The sequence below is a fragment of the Salmo salar genome, chromosome 24 (genome assembly GCF_965601325.2).
Source record: "Salmo salar chromosome 24, fSalSal1, whole genome shotgun sequence".
Classification (NCBI taxonomy): domain Eukaryota; kingdom Metazoa; phylum Chordata; class Actinopteri; order Salmoniformes; family Salmonidae; genus Salmo; species Salmo salar.
The window spans coordinates 17,634,717-17,652,197 of NC_138314.1; the positions used below are offsets into that span (position 1 = coordinate 17,634,717).

The 17,481-nt window shown below is 47.4% G+C and overlaps 1 protein-coding gene across 2 annotated transcripts in view; it reads left to right on the forward strand.

The window, feature by feature from the left end:
- Positions 1-17,481, forward strand: part of LOC106584990 (coronin-1C-A) — a 63,518-nt gene that overhangs the window by 27,942 nt on the left and 18,095 nt on the right. For both annotated transcript variants that reach the window (XM_014170700.3, XM_014170701.3), the window contains exon 2: positions 2,486-2,685. In XM_014170700.3, the coding sequence (XP_014026175.2) occupies positions 2,488-2,685 (198 nt within the window). In that variant the 5' untranslated portion in view covers positions 2,486-2,487. The remainder of the gene's footprint in view (positions 1-2,485; positions 2,686-17,481) is intronic.

The following is a 17,481-nucleotide window of genomic DNA, read 5'->3' on the forward strand; positions in this document are numbered from 1 at the left end:
ATGGAAATAGAATCTTTATTATAATGCTAATATTTAGAAAATAAATAATAGTGGGCACTTTGAATACAGTGTTTGACATGACAACGAATGAAAATGCCATGGATGAGTTATTGACACGGGTAGGATCCAAAGTGATGTTCAGTGTCAAACATTTTTTTATTTAACCTTTATTTAACCAGCTAAGCTAGTTGAGAACAAGTTCTCATTTACAACTGTGACTTGGCCAAGATAAAGCAAAGCAGTTCGACACATACAACAACACAGAGTTACACATGGAATAAACAAACATGCAGTCAATAATACCGTAGAGAAAGTCTATATACAGTGTGTGCAAATGAGGTAGGATAACGGAGGTAAGGCAATAAATGGGCCATGGTGGCGAAGTAATTACAATATAGCAATTAAAGACTGGAATGGTGGATGTGCAGAAGATGAATGTGCAAATAGAGATACTGGGGTTCAAAGGAGCAAAATTAAATAAATACAGTATGGGGATGAGGTAGTTGGATGGGCTATTTACGGATGGGCTATGTGCAGTGATCTGTGAGTTGATCTGACAGCTGGTGCTTAAAGCTAGTGAGGGAGATATGAGTCTCCAGCTTCAATGATTTTTGCAATTCGTTCCAGTCATTGGCAGCAGAGAACTGGAAGGATAGGCGGCCAAAGGAGGAATTGGCTTTGGGGGTGACCAGTGAGATATACCTGCTGGAGCGCGTGCTACGTGTGGGTGCTGGTATGGTGACCAGTGAGCTGAGATAAGGCGGGGCTTTACCTAGCGGAGGCTTGTAGATGACCTGGAGCCAGTGGGTTTGGCGACGAGTATGAAGCAAGGGCCAGCCAATGAGAGCGTACAGGTCACAGTGGTGGGTAGTATATGGGGCTTTGGTGACAAAACGGATGGCACTGTGATAGACTGCATCCAGTTTGTTGAATAGAGTGTTGGAGGCTATTTTGTAAATGACATCGCTGAAGTCGGATCAGTAGGATGGTCAGTTTTACGACGGTATGTTTGGCAGCATGAGTGAAGGAGGCTTTGTGAAATAGGAAGCCGATTCTAGATGTAATTTTGGATTGGAGGTGCTTAATGTGAGTCTGGAAGGAGAGTTTACAGTCTAACCAGACACCTAGGTAGTTGTCCACATATTCTAAGTTAGAACTGTCCAGTGTAGTGATGCTGGGCAGGCAGGCAGCGATCGGTTGAAGAGCATGCATTTAGTTTTACTTGCGTTTTAAGAGCAGTTGGAGGCCACGGAAGGAGAGTTGTATGGCATTGAAGCTCGTCTGGAGGTTAGTTAAGTGTCCAAGGGGACCCTATAATCTTTGGCTTCATTAAGTCTTTATTCATATAGCCAACATATTCATGCTTTGTCTATTCCACTTTGATTTAGAAGATACTGTTAACCTGTGTGGTTAAAGTTTACAGAAGGGGTGAGGGAGACAACCAAAAATACATACACGTGGAAAAGGAAAGAAAATGGTTCTTGCGATAGACATTTGGAAAAGCGTGCTAAAACATAGAATTTGAATTTATCGCCCAGCCCTACTCTCACCGCTCTACAAGTTGACCCTAATTATCTGGTTCCTCGTTGCCAGTGTATGATGAAGTACACAACAGCCAATGTAGGTGTAGTTCTTGTATTTCTGGTGGTGGATCAAAGGAATGATACAGTTATGCTCATTGCTCAACTCTAAATAATTTCCCACGCTGGCTCGTGTCTGCTGAATGTCAGCCTGGTCGTATGACAGAGGAATGGGGAAGGAGTGTTAGTCTGATCTGCCACATGGTTCCTCTGTCTGTACTGTAATGCTGCTGGAGAACCTTACATTAGTTTGCGTCCCAAATTGCACCCTATTCTCTCTATAGTGCACTACTTTTGACCAGGGCCCATAGAGAATAGTAATGATAAAGGTGGGATCAATACGGTTACGTATCGGGATATATTTTTTACTATATATCTTATCTATCGTTTTGACAGCATCTCAATTATTTTTGGCTAGTTGGCTGTACCTGCACCAAAACTCCAGTAGAGTCAACTTGTTTTCAGCGCTATTTTTTTTTTCCATGACTGATCAAAACGTGTTTTTTTTCTGGCTCCCCTTTGTCCCTCTGCAGTATATGAAGAGTAATATGTTTGGAACATGGAATCTTAATAAAATTACAGTATAGAATCGCAATACATATCGTATAGGCACCTAAGTATTGTGATAATATCGTATCTGGAGGTCCCTGGCATTTGCCATCCCTAGAGATTAGGGTGCAGTTTGGGATGCATACGAGGCTGAGCCTCATATCTGGGAGGGGAATGGGTACAGGGCTCAGAGTAACCAGGGGAGAGGATTTCCATTTCATGTGATTTTAGATTTTATAGGCCTAGATTCTTATCCTAAAATCCTTTGCTTGGTTTTGTCTTTTATATCCTTGACCGTGACCACTTTGAAACTAAACCCCAAGTTCCCCCCCCCCCCCTTTCTGTCCACTCCCCAGATATGTTCAGGCGAGTTGTGCGAGCGAGCAAATTCCGTCATGTCTTCGGCCAGGCGCTGAAGAATGACCAGTGCTACGACGACATCAGAGTGTCGAGGGTCACATGGGACAGCTCGTTCTGCGCCGTCAACCCCAAGTTTGTCGCTATCATCATAGAGGCCAGCGGCGGCGGGGCCTTCCTGGTCCTCCCTCTTCACAAGGTGAGTCTGGGACTATTGACTATGAACACTGCATTGTGTGGATCTGTCAGTGGGTTTCACAAGGAAACTTGTGTCAAGTGACAGTGGGTTTCTACATTGATATGGGCACTTGCTGCCTAAACAGATTCGGACTAGGGCCTAGTTTGACCTATCCTCACTGTCTGTGGCTTTGAAACATACTTCAACCCTGCTCCATCCCACACACTTTGGCCTGGGCCAGGCTTTCAACGCTCCCTGGGTTTCAACACGCCCTGTCTGCAGGGAATAACCAGGCACGTCACACACAGCACAATTTACTGCTGACATAGACTCACACACACACCCAGGGGAAATCACACATTGGCCACCTACAAATTCCAACCTTGCAGTTTAAAAACACAACTGTTTGTGTGCGTTCGAGAGCCTACGTATTTTCCTAAATCATTCATGAGGTTGAAGTAGCAGCATCACGGAGGCATGTTTCAGGCTGTGGTTGAGGACAGACAAGACGGCGGGGATTTCTAGCTGCGTGACTGTGGTCTCTGGTGGCCTGGCTGAGTGGGTGAGATGAAGATGGATTTTGACAGGCAGGTTGCTAAGCAGTGCAGGCAGGCAGCAGTACCTACTGCTGGTGGGCAGTGGAGAGAGACTGCAGACTGACTGGCCCAGATGTGGGAGACTGCCACTTTGGTACTAAACTCTATATTCTGGGGGAAGATCCTATACAGCCCTTTCTGTGTTTGCCAACATTGCCGCACGAGGGGGATGCGTGCAAGTTGGTGGCAGAACACAGGGGAGTTCTTGTAGAACGCCAGCAAAAACAGTCTCTGTACATGTTACTTATGTTTCCAACTACTTTTGGATTATAATTGGGTTTTAAGGCTCGTATGAATGTCCTGCTTAATGTTTGTCATCGTAAACCAACTGCATTATACTTGTGGGGCGGCAGGTTGCCTAGTGGTTCGAGCGTTGGACTAGTAACCGGAAGGTTGCTAGATCGAATCCCCGAGCTGACAAGATACAAATCTGTCGTTCTGCCCCTGAACAAGGCAGTTAACCCACTGTTCCTAGGCTGTCATTGAAAATAAGAATTTTTTCTTAACTGACTTGCCTAGTTAAATAAATAAAAAAATGAACACTTCAACCAGTAAAATGGCTCTTTTGCTACAGCCTATGTCAGTGAGCGTTAGCATTCTAGCTAACAACTGCTGCAGCCATAATTTATTTTGCAAAGATCACAAGCAAATTATAATCTTAGGCTGTTCAAGCAAGAATCAGAACTACATTGTAAGCGTATGAGACCCCAAAAAGGGATTTTGTTTAGAAGTAATAACGTAAATCTAGGCTATGTTGAATGGGTGCAGATGGCTTTCTTACTGCAGCCAAGAGTCGTGCATGACGTAAGTGTCGTGTACTGTCTTTATCAACTCATTTTCTTAACAGGAACAAGTCTTTTTTTCACCTCTTCTACATTTTGATCAGAAAGAAGCCCCTGTCAGCCCAGAGGCAGTTCAGCTTTAATGACGGGACTCTAAATGACCCGGTCTTGAAAGATTCACAGTTCATTCTCATATGTCATTTATCGTCTTCGCTCAGGGAGGGACAAAACAGTACCGTAGAATGCTGTAGCAGCTATCATCCACCTTTTGTACTTTGTGCCTGTTGGCTTTCTCCTACGTCCTCAGTGGCGGGATGACACCTGTCGTAGTGTAGTTAAAGTGGCGATGATGTAAGAGGGTCATATTACTTAAGGGGTGTTAGGGTATTTTCAGAGGAAAGCATCCAAACTGGCCTCAGATATTTAATACAAGCAGGATGAGGAAGAGATGACGTCTGAGACATGGACACAATATGAATGCAAACGTGGGGACCGAGGAGGACAGGGCCGGGAGTGTTAGTGCCTTTGGAAGCTAGGGTACTCCACATGGACAGCAAAGGCCATCCAGACAAGCTTTTGCTTTCAGCTTTGCCCTTTGTAGCAGCAAGGTGGTTTTCCAGTGAAAAATGTCTGTTTTGCATACAGTAAAAAAACATTTGCATTTCAGATTTCGTTTCAGGGAGAACAATGTTAGTGTCTGTACCACTGGGATGATTGTCAGCACTCCCTGAGTTGAGGGTTAGGAAACCTCACGTAGGCTGGCTGACTATCATAGCGTTGGGTTCAGTTTGTGTTGTACACAAGGCCTCTGGGGATGGAACCTCCCTGTGCTGCTCACCTCCATATAAGGGTCCTTGAAGAGCTCAGACCACTTAGGTCAGACACTCGTTGAACCCAAAGGGGGTAGGGGGGGCCACTCTGGTCTGGAATGTCCCGCAGTAACCCCATTAGGTGTTATTACATTGTCATTAGTGTTTAGTATATGTCTGGCTGCACCAGACATACGCACGCACACACACACAAACATACGCACACACACACAAACATACGCGCACACACACACTGCTTGGTGGTGTTACTATTTTTCTGGTCCAGCAGTGCCCCAGTGTCAGCCAGCCAGGGCTTGATATACCCTGTGTGACATACAGTAAGTGATTTATGTGTCTGTCTGATTACAGGTCTGTGAGCAGGGCTGTGGGCCTTGTCATCGGACTCTGGCTTTGACACAGCTTTACAATACAGCTTCCACCTGCCTGTCCCACTCCCAAGTCCCTGACCTGCTTCTGATTCTCTATCTGACTTCTGACAGATGATTCTGCTGTGGTCTCTGACTTTGTACAGTAAGGGTGTGTTGGCAGGACATCGTCTGCTTTGACTGGTGGATTAAAATTGGACGAAGAGCGTGATGGCTTTATGCGCAGATTAAAGGGTAATTTCCTCAGGCTATGGGTAGAAAAATAACTCTTGTTTTCAGATCTGCCTAGATACTGGCTGGCAGTGTAACTGGGGTGAAATGGCTAGCTAGTTAGCGGTGCGCGCTACTGTCGTTTTAGTCGGTAACGTCACTCGCTCTGAGACCTTGAAGTAGTTGTTTCCCTTGCTGTGCAAGGGCAGCGTCTTTTGTGCAGCGATGGGTAACGATGCTTCGTGGGAGGCAGTTTGTGTTCAGAGGGTCCCTGGTTCGAGCCCAGGTTGGGGTGAGGAGAGGGACGGAAGTAACACTGTTACAGCTGCATGGACTAATCTCCTTGGAATCGTGTGGGAGATTTTCTTTTAATGTCCTATCAACAGGCCATGCTCTGAAACTCTAAGTAAGAAGAGTTAATATTGTTTCAAATTGCCATTTTGTGTTTTGAAATATTTGGCTTGTGGCTTTTGTTTCCACAATATGTCAAAATGAAACGGGACAGTAATCTTTTAGAGAAAGGATGGGTCCATCTGGCTGCTATCTCCATATAAGCTTAGAGAACACGCATCTCTATGGCAGTGTGGAAAATATTCCTCTGCCAACAGAGAAGTTGGACTACATTAAAATAAACACGGCAGTTTCAGGGTTGTAAATGGCTGTTTGACTGGGACTCAACCCCGACACACCATGATGTTCAGAGGTAGCCTGTAACCTCTCAGCCTCATAGCAGGGTTCAGATCAATTTGTCTACGTACATCTGTCAGACACACACTGTCTTCTCTGCTCTTTTGCTGGGTGTCACACACGTACTCACACTAGAGCGCATGTCAGTGCATCTGGCTGGCTGGCCCATCTGCCTGTGCTGTGCTCTTCCCAGTCTGTGTGGGCAGCCAGATGCTCCAGGCCTTTGTCCAAGGCCTACTCCCAGCCAGGCCCATTCGGCCTGCTGGGGTGGGGATCCAACCCCCAGAATAGGACCCTTCTGATATGTACTTTGTGGCTCTTATCTTCATATGGTCTACCTCCACATCTAGTGTTGTGGGTGATGATAAGTCAGACGAACCACAGCAACCCTCCAAATAACTTTAGGTTTGAGCTTTGACTAATAGGCTTTTAGATTCACACCCAATACTTTCCTGGCACTTTGCCTATTGTCCTGAGTGTGCTCGGACACGTTGGCCTGTGCTTGAGCTTGTGGAGCGATGCTGTGTGAGGCCCGACGGTGATGGGGTCTCGGCCTGTGACTTGGGCTGGGGCCTGTGCTATTGGTCAGTCTAGCGCAGGGATGGTCTCCTGTCTGTTTCTGTCTTGTGGTTCTGTGTGTAGGAGGGGGAACCTATGGCAGGCCGGGTTGACTTAGCACCTCGTTGTAGCAGCCCGCCTCTTCGGCTGCGTTGTGTCCTGTCAGGACAGATGGGGGACGTGGCTGACTAAACGCATGTGGTCTTCAACCCTCATGCTTTCAATCTCCTCCTTTCTCTCTCTGCGCCTGACGCTCTGCCATTTATTCCCTCATTTCCATATGGAGGAAGCAGTGGGAGACTGAATGCTGTAGGAACTGTGCAGCGAGACATTCCTGCTTATTCCTCTCAATGTGCCGGGCCCTACTCTGGAGGAGAGGGGATATTATCTCAATGAATCACAAGTTCTGATTTATATTCCCAAGCCTTGGAATCCCTCAGTTGATTGTCAAGCATGAAGTGGTTGAATTCTTCTTGGTGACTGGCTATTTTCCGTGTACAGTGTCCTTGTGTTAAAGGACAGTTATTCAGACCTACTGAGGCAATAGGTTTTGTCTGTCCATTCTGGTGATCTTTTGGGCTAAAACCACAATATGGGCTCATGTTCTAAACCAGTGGTTCAACACTCCGTGTTCTGTTTGGACCAATCATCAATCTTTTAGCATCAGAAATCCCTGGGTGTGGACTGTGCTCACACAAATAAGCATTTTTTCACACTCACCCTCTGTCTCTCACACACACACCCTAAGTCTTACACATGCAAAGGGTGGTTTTATAAGGGTCTTCCCCCACACTGCTCAATCTTTATTCCAGGATCCCTATTCTGCTACTGCTGTCACCACTGCTGCCGCTGTCCTGCTGACTGCAGATTTGACCATATATGGCCATTCACTGCTACCCGCCTGACGGCCTTCCAGGACCATTTCCTCCCTGCCTTTCCATTGGCTGCTAGCATTGCCAGTTCTCTGTGATTTCAGGGATAGGCTGGAGAGGTGAGAGGGGGGCCGAGATGAGAGATTGTTGAATCAAGTGGTGTCTCATTACCATGTTCTGTTGGTTTCTAGGGACACTAGTGTCATTGGCTTTCTAATCAAAGGTTTAGGACGTTACTTGCTTGTTGCAAATTTGTATTATTTGTAAGAGTTTCCGAATTGGATGACAGTTCCAAAAAACATTTTTCGAGCTTCCAGTTGTCTTGAACATGGCATTAGTCTCAGCAGAGAGAGGGTGAGAGCAGCAGAGGGTCCGTCTCTCACGGTCCATGCTCTCTCCTTTCCTCCGGTGAGACAGACCAGAGAGAGGGGACAGTCTTCCACCTGATGGTGAAACTCAAGTCGCATGTGCTTCGGACACAATTTCACCTTGTTCCTTTGACCAAATACTCCTCGATCTTAAAATAATCAGAACACGCTGCTAATATTAAAAACACAGGGCTATCGATACACTTGGCTACTCATTCATTGCAAGTAGAGAAGCGTGTTATATTTTGTAGTAGTGTTGAATAAAAACAGTGACCCTGCTGAATTAAACGTGGACATGAACTCACTCATAAAAACAGCTCTTAGCTGTATTCTTTGTCTTTCTCTGGTCATGGGTTTAAAAGTTAAGAAATCTCACGTAGGCTAGTATCAAAATTTGCTGTGGCCGGGGTCGTGGAAACTGTAGGTAGGCACGGTGATTTGAGCTATCCGATTGGCCAGTGCAGTAGGTGCACTCGATTTAGCCACATCTCCCGGTCCACCTTGTAGGCGGAGTTTGTTTTCAGACAAATGAAATGGTTCAAAATGGGAACATTTGCCTACCCGGTGCACAGGACTTCTGAATCAAGTGCACCTACCGCCGTCAGCGGTAGGTGATGGACTAGGAATGCCTTAGAGATCAACCAGTCGCAGTCGAACGGTTGGTGACCACTGCTATAAACATTTTTGTTAGAGCTTTGAAAGAATGATGGGCCCAGGATTCATTCCTCTTTTGATCTCTATGACAAACACTTTCCATGGGCAATAGATGCCCAGTTTCTTTCTCTCTTGCGCGCTCTCTCGCTCCCTCTCTCTGTGTACCTGCAGACTCTCTCCCAACCTGACTGGGCAATCACATGTTAGTCTTGGCCCTGCCGTCACTCATGCCTGGCCAGCTGTCCTCTGCTTTACCCTTCATTTTACTGCGTTAAAGCTGGAGCAGACTTCCAGCCATTTAGTCAGAGCAGAGAGACGGCCCGACCGTGATGTCCTGTCTGACTGTACTGTGTGCTGCAGTAAATCATGGAGACCAGCCCGGGGTCTGACTGGTCTGCAGACTCAGCTGTGCTTTCAAGGCCATGAACTCACAAAGGGAAGTGGAAAAGTAAAAATATCCATGGTGCTCTGAGGGAAGCATGAGTGTAAAAGCCCTCCTATAGAGCGTCACATGTTCTGCTTGTTAGGATGCGCTTGTGTATGACGCCTCTTTGATTTAGGTATTGAAAGTGTTATATTTGATGTCATTGTCCATACAATTTTTTTTAAATCTTGTTATGTGGTTCAAGCACATTTTGTGCAGCTTCACTTGTTGCTATGCAACAGGTCTGCTTGCTTGACACATGTTTTCTCACAGGATATTATAGAGCACAGAGCCTAGTCCAGGTCCCCTGGGTGTTCTGGCCATTAACATCAAAACACGTGTAGACTGTTAGGGACTGAGATTAGTCTTGAATGTTTAATCCAATCTAGCCTAGGCTTTATTTGATGGGTTGCTTCAATTTCGCATCAAGATTTGACTGCGCTAATTCAGCCCCGTTCTACTCATGTCGGTGTTTTGCTCAACAGGCTGTCAAATATCTCCACTCCCACCTCCTCTACATGAACCACACTCCTTCCCTGTCTCCTGTCTCTCCCACCGGGCTGGTTGCCATGGAGATGACGATCAGCGGTCTTGTCTAACCATTCCTTGCTCTGCGGGTTCGGTCTATTGCAGGAGTAACTCTTTGTGTTCCTTGTCTCGTGGAAGTGTTATGGGATGTCACTTTAACAGGCAGGCATGTAAAGTGGCTGTGCCAAGTAACTATCTGTTCACTGTGTTCCTACATGTAGGGATTCCTACATCTCTGCCTGGTCTCTAGCTTAGAGCACTGTTCTCTACTTTATCAGCGCCTATCCACTCACCTTCACCTTCTTCTCTGGACTGTTTCCAGTTCCACATAGTTCCTGTGGTTACTGGATGACATGGGGGTAAATATTATGACAGTGTAATAAGATTCAGGGCTGGCTGTGTCTTTGATACTGTACCTGCCAAGGTAGGTTGCCACAGGCCAGTCCTCCTACTGCTCCTTGTTATCGCAGTGGTAATGTGGTGTAGTTACCTGTGTTAACCTGAATTTAGCAGTGGTGGGAAAAGTATCCAATTGTCATAGTTGAGTAAAAGGGACTTAATAGAAAAGGACTCAAGTAAAAGTGAGTCACCCAGTAAAATACTACTTGAGTAAAAGTATTTGGTTTTAAATATACTTACGTGTAAATAGTTTCAAAATCCTTATATTAAGCAAACCAGACGGCACCATTTTTGTGTGTCTGTAAATCTGACCATTTTCCTGTCCTGCTAAGCAATCAAAATGTAGCGAGTACTTTTGGGTGTCAGAGGAAAATGTATGGAGTTAAAAGTACAAAGTTGTCAAAAGTATAAATAGTGAAGTACAGATACCTACAGAAACTACTTGAGTAGTACTTAGAATTTAGGAGATTAGTTTTTTTTGCTGTAAGCCTGTAAGATAGCCTACGTGTATGTACTGTACTCTTATCATAAGACAGCATGGTGGTGCCTGTACCTGCCTTAGATGTTGAAACATTTTTGGCTGTGATCTGTTGATTGCCAGTTCTTTCCTAACCATCCGTGACCTCACCGTACACAAGCATTCCAGCCTTATGTATATAATCACAACGCTATCAAATAATATTTATTCAGGCTTGAAGCGAGATCCTCATGTACTTCCCTCGAACTGTGGAATTCCTTATTGTGTATAGCAGACACAAACAAGATTAACACCCCTGGTCCCTCTCACTCTCATTAGTCACAGCCGTGGCGTGGAATGTCTGGAATGACAGGCTCTCAGGCCCGCTGGACGGCGCTGTCGGCAGCCCTGTGAACTCGGGGGGGAGACAGGGACAGGCCTACCAGCAACCCTGTGAACTGTGGCGGTAACAGGCCTACCAGCAACCCTGTGAACTGTGGCGGTAACAGGTCTACCAGCAACCCTGTGAACTGTGGCGGTAACAGGTCTACCAGCAACCCTGTGAACTGTGGCGGTAACAGGCCTACCAGCAACCCTGTGAACTGTGGCGGTAACAGGTCTACCAGCAACCCTGTGAACTGTGGCGGTAACAGGTCTACCAGCAACCCTGTGAACTGTGGCGGTAACAGGTCTACCAGCAACCCTGTGAACTGTGGCGGTAACAGGTCTACCAGCAACCCTGTGAACTGTGGCGGTAACAGGCCTACCAGCAACCCTGTGAACTGTGGCGGTAACAGGCCTACCAGCAACCCTGTGAACTGTGGCGGTAACAGGTCTACCAGCAACCCTGTGAACTGTGGCGGTAACAGGTCTACCAGCAACCCTGTGAACTGTGGCGGTAACAGGTCTACCAGCAACCCTGTGAACTGTGGCGGTAACAGGCCTACCAGCAACCCTGTGAACTGTGGCGGTAACAGGTCTACCAGCAACCCTGTGAACTGTGGCGGTAACAGGCCTACCAGCAACCCTGTGAACTGTGGCGGTAACAGGTCTACCAGCAACCCTGTGAACTGTGGCGGTAACAGGCCTACCAGCAACCCTGTGAACTGTGGCGGTAACAGGCCTACCAGCAACCCTGTGAACTGTGGCGGTAACAGGTCTACCAGCAACCCTGTGAACTGTGGCGGTAACAGGCCTACCAGCAACCCTGTGAACTGTGGCGGTAACAGGCCTACCAGCAACCCTGTGAACTGTGGCGGTAACAGGCCTACCAGCAACCCTGTGAACTGTGGCGGTAACAGGCCTACCAGCAACCCTGTGAACTGTGGCGGTAACAGGTCTACCAGCAACCCTGTGAACTGTGGCGGTAACAGGTCTACCAGCAACCCTGTGAACTGTGGCGGTAACAGGTCTACCAGCAACCCTGTGAACTGTGGCGGTAACAGGCCTACCAGCAACCCTGTGAACTGTGGCGGTAACAGGTCTACCAGCAACCCTGTGAACTGTGGCGGTAACAGGTCTACCAGCAACCCTGTGAACTGTGGCGGTAACAGGTCTACCAGCAACCCTGTGAACTGTGGCGGTAACAGGCCTACCAGCAACCCTGTGAACTGTGGCGGTAACAGGCCTACCAGCAACCCTGTGAACTGTGGCGGTAACAGGCCTACCAGCAACCCTGTGAACTGTGGCGGTAACAGGCCTACCAGCAACCCTGTGAACTGTGGCGGTAACAGGCCTACCAGCAACCCTGTGAACTGTGGCGGTAACAGGCCTACCAGCAACCCTGTGAACTGTGGCGGTAACAGGCCTACCAGCAACCCTGTGAACTGTGGCGGTAACAGGCCTACCAGCAACCCTGTGAACTGTGGCGGTAACAGGCCTACCAGCAACCCTGTGAACTGTGGCGGTAACAGGCCTACCAGCAACCCTGTGAACTGTGGCGGTAACAGGCCTACCAGCAACCCTGTGAACTGTGGCGGTAACAGGCCTACCAGCAACCCTGTGAACTGTGGCGGTAACAGGCCTACCAGCAACCCTGTGAACTGTGGCGGTAACAGGCCTACCAGCAACCCTGTGAACTGTGGCGGTAACAGGCCTACCAGCAACCCTGTGAACTGTGGCGGTAACAGGCCTACCAGCAACCCTGTGAACTGTGGCGGTAACAGGCCTACCAGCAACCCTGTGAACTGTGGCGGTAACAGGTCCTACCAGCAACCCTGTGAACTGTGGCGGTAACAGGTCCTACCAGCAACCCTGTGAACTGTGGCGGTAACAGGCCTACCAGCAACCCTGTGAACTGTGGCGGTAACAGGCCTACCAGCAACCCTGTGAACTGTGGCGGTAACAGGCCTACCAGCAACCCTGTGAACTGTGGCGGTAACAGGCCTACCAGCAACCCTGTGAACTGTGGCGGTAACAGGCCTACCAGCAACCCTGTGAACTGTGGCGGTAACAGGCCTACCAGCAACCCTGTGAACTGTGGCGGTAACAGGCCTACCAGCAACCCTGTGAACTGTGGCGGTAACAGGCCTACCAGCAACCCTGTGAACTGTGGCGGTAACAGGCCTACCAGCAACCCTGTGAACTGTGGCGGTAACAGGCCTACCAGCAACCCTGTGAACTGTGGCGGTAACAGGCCTACTGCAGTCCTAGACCAAGTTTGGCCCGGCTAACGTACACTCACACAGACCGAACACACAGGGCTGCCATCACTGCTGCTGGGCTCAATGTCCTCTCTTCACAGGCCAACCATGTAGATGATTATGTTGGTTGTGTGAGAGCCTGTACTGGTGTGGGTTGTTTTTTGGTAAAGAGTAACAGAGTGTTGACTAAAGCGTATAATTTGAACAAGGGTGTGAGATGTCTAACAGCCAGAGTTTATATGTGAAATGTTCTGAGGAATATGAGTCTGGAGTAGAGTGGTGATGTTCTCCACAGACCCTGTGCACATGGCACCCTATCCCATATCTAGGGCCCATAGGGCTCTGGTCAAAACAAGTAGTGCACTATAGGGAATAGGGTGCCATTTGGGGTACAGCCTTAGTCTCTCTGGGGCACAGCCTTAGTCTCTCTGGGGCACAGCCTTAGTCTCTCTGGGGCACAGCCTTAGTCTCTCTGGGGTCTGTGGACCAGGTAGGCAGCTAGAGGACACGACTATTTTAAGCAGGAAATACCAGTGAGCCAGGCAGGCAGAACTACAGCACTTATTGGATACTAGTGTATAATATAGCAGTGTTTTGTCATTCACAGTCAGCACATATAGGCCAATCTACTGCACACACCCAGGTCATAGTCTGCCATCTCCATACCTTTGTCCCTGTAAATAAACAATCAGGTCTACTGGCAACTGCAGGCTCCCTTGCAAAAATGAGACCTTGGTCTCAATGGGGTTCCGTGTTTAAAATAAAGGTCAAATAAACTACTGGAAACCTGCAGCTCAACATGAATGAACCACTATGCTGTTTACTTTCTGCATCTACGTTATATTGTCAACCTGGGCAAGGCCTGAGCAGAAAGAAGTGGATGTACTGAGCAGTGTCCTTGTATAGGCCTTCCCTCACACATCCAGGCAGCCTACATCCCTCCACACAGAGCTCTGGCTTTTATTGCTGCACATCCTGCTGCTTACAGGCCACTCCCCCCCCCCCCCCCCCCCCCCCCCAACAAGGGGAGTTTGAGAATCACTTTCAGGCCACTGCTGCAATATGGGCCACTTTGCTTGGAACCACGCCAACCTTTCTCTGATTCCACAACCGACTCGCTCCCTGCTCTGCTTGTCTTCCTTCCTCTCTGGCTAAGTATTCAGAGAAGCTTATCCCTGACATGCTGGCCACACCGCCCGCGTTGCGTGTGTGAGCGTTGCAAAACAAATGTACACGTTATTCAATAATTTCATCCAAACTGCCCACGCGTGTCAACGAGAGTCTGCTTGATGCGCTTAAAGTCCCGCCTCTCATCTCCTCGTTGGTGTTTTGGCGCATATACCCACCTGGGTGATTTGGAAGATGAACTGAGGTCCTAAAGGTGTTTGCCAACTGCCATATGAAGTCCAAAGGAGGAGTGATTACGAGAAACTAACCTGGTTTACCTTTTTTATCTGTGGATTAATTGTCAGAGTAGGGAACACACGATTTTGTGACTCAATGGGTCAAAAATCGATGAAGCTCCAGAAATAAATGACCTTGTGCATTTGATATAATAACAACCAAATGTTTATCCCAGGACAAATTAGCTAGCATCAGCAGGTTTCATGTTTCGACCTGTCCCCAAATGAATCTAGTTGGTTCAGAGTTCGTTTTGATATTTCAACATGCGGACGAGGACGCACGCGTGTCCCGGTCTAGTCAGCATGTTACTTACAAGCCCAGAACGAGTGCTTAGTATTCTGATGTTGGATTCCCGGGAGTGTTCTCTGGACAAGGCGAGGCATGGCGCCATGGACTAGACCTTGTCATTTTAGACACACGTATAGCAAACTCCCAGAGACTGGACTTTGGTCACTGAGCTTGGAGTTTGAGTATGTGTCATGGCCCAACTCTGTCAGTCAGGTGAGGTTGAGAGGGACTCTGAGCTGTAGGGAGGGCTGTGAATGTGGTGTGAACCAATTGACTCATCTATGGACTAGGTGATTTATGTCCATCTCTGGCACTCCCAACATGAAACTCAATTTCTCCAAGTTAGTGGTTGGACTACTGTGACTCACTGACCACTTGTAATCAAGTTTTAACCTAATAGGCTCATAAGGTTCCTTTGTTTGAGAAACCTTAATAATGCCTGTGACTAACGGAGTTAATATATATTTATTTATATAGGCCAGTTTAACAAAACAACTACCCAGTGTCATATAATCAAGTCCTTGCCAAATCGGACAGTGAGTCAGTCATGTTGCTTAGTAATATCAACAACAGGACTGTATTGTGGCGTGAACTGGCCAGTCCTTTGTTTTCCTCAGTGGCACAGTAGGCAGGGAAAGGATGGAGGAAGATGGAGTCCTCCGACAACATACTGACTCATATCCTGGTATGGAATGGCTGAGTCCTAGTGGCCTGTCTACTGCCTGCTATTACACAAGCATTTAGACATGGGGCCTAGACCGCCCACTCATTGTTTGTAACCTCTCTCGGTCTACGTACGCCTCTAGTACATCTCCATGAGGACAGAGCTTCTTCATACTTGGATCTGGTTGTTTTGACTTCACACTCTTAAGTTATCTGAATGGTCTTTCTAAACATTCGTCTTGAGTTTTGACGTAAAACTAAAGGCTCTAGTACAAAACTAAAAACAGAGCCTGTAAGAATTCTGTCTACAGAGACCTGGAAAGCTCCTCTCTTCCTGTGAATATGTAGCACTTATATTTAGCCCCTCTGAAACCCTTGTCGTCATGGTGCTAGAATGGCTGTGGGCAGTGAGTGATATTCATGAGGCAATCCATTGTACTTTAAATAGGGCTGCAGCCATTACAGCAAGGTTCTCTGCCTCAGTGACATCATCTGACTGTCAGGTCCTATGGTGGTCCAGCTAAGGATTCCACAAACGGAAGCACTGAAAAGGGCGTGTCAGTCTCCCAAATCCAACCCTGACCTCACGTTTCTCAGACTTCACACTGTGGAGAGCACCTGATCCTCCAATCACTTGGGGTCAGAGGTCAAGACAGAACCCGCCCTCCCAGGCTAGGTTGATGTAGTCAGTCAGCTGGGTGGCTGGCAAAGCCTTCCGTTTGTCTGGCTCCTTTTGGTGTGTGTGTGTGTGTGTGTTGTATGACAGCTGGTTGTTTCTGGTCATCTGGCCTGTTGTATAAGGGTGTTTATATAAGGGCTCAGATTCAAGGTTATCTCAGGGTTTCATTTTAAAGAGCAAAAACTAAGCATCTGCATGAGGGCGTTATTACCAACGACATGCCTTCATTTTAGGGCTGTTCCCAACTAAAAATAAATATTGTCGAGAGTCGTCCTGTTCTTTAGACCAACCGATTGGTCGAAATGTTTAAACAAATTTTTCCATATACAGTACATTCGGAAAGTATTCAGACCCCTTGACTTTTTCCACATTTTGTTACGTTACAGCCTTATTCTAAAATTGTTTTTTTTTCTTCTTTTAGGTCCACATCAATCTACACACTACCCCATAATGACAAAGCAAAAACAGGTTTTTAGAAATCTTACCAAATGTATTAAAAATAAAAACGTATTTATTCAAACCCTTGGCTATGAGACTTGAAAATGAGATCATCTGCATCCTGTTTCCATTGATCATCCTTGATGTTTCTACAACGTGACTGGAGTCCACCTGTGGTACATTCAATTGATGGACATGCACACACCTGTCTAAGTTCCCACAGTTGGCAGTGCAGGAATTATCTGTAGAGCTTTGAGACAGGATTGTGTTGAGGGACAGATCTGGGGAAGGGTACTAAAAAAATGTATGCAGCATTGAAGGTCCCCAAGAACACAGTGTCCTCTATCATTCTTAAATGGAAGTATGGAATTACCAAGACTCTTCTCTAGAGCTGGCCGAACTGGGCAATCAGTGAAGGGCCTTGGTCAGGGAGGTGACCAAGAACCCAATGGTCACTCTGATAGAGTTCCTTTGTGGAGATGGGAGAACCATCTTAGCAGCACTCCACCAATCAGGCCTTTATGGTAAAGTGGCCAGACGGAAGCCACTCCTCAGTAAAAGACACTCAGACCATGAGAAACAAGATTCTGTGGTCTGATGAAACCAAGATTGAACTCTATGGCCTGAATGCCAAGCGTCACATCTGAAACCTGGTATCATCCCTACGGTGAAGCATGGTGGTGGCAGCAGGATGTTTTTCAGCGGCAGGGACTGGAGGACTAGTCAGGATCGAGGGAAATATGAACGGAGCAAAGTACAGAGAGATCCTTGATGAAAACCTGCTCAGGACCACAGACTGGAAGGTTCACCTTCCAACAGGACAACGACACTAAGCACACAGCCAAGACAACGCAGGAGTGGCTTCGCGACAAGTCTCAGTGTCCTTGAGTGGCCCAGCCAGAGCCTGGACTTGAACCCAATCGAACATCTCTGGAGAGACCTGAAAATAGCTGTGCAGCGACACTCCCCATCC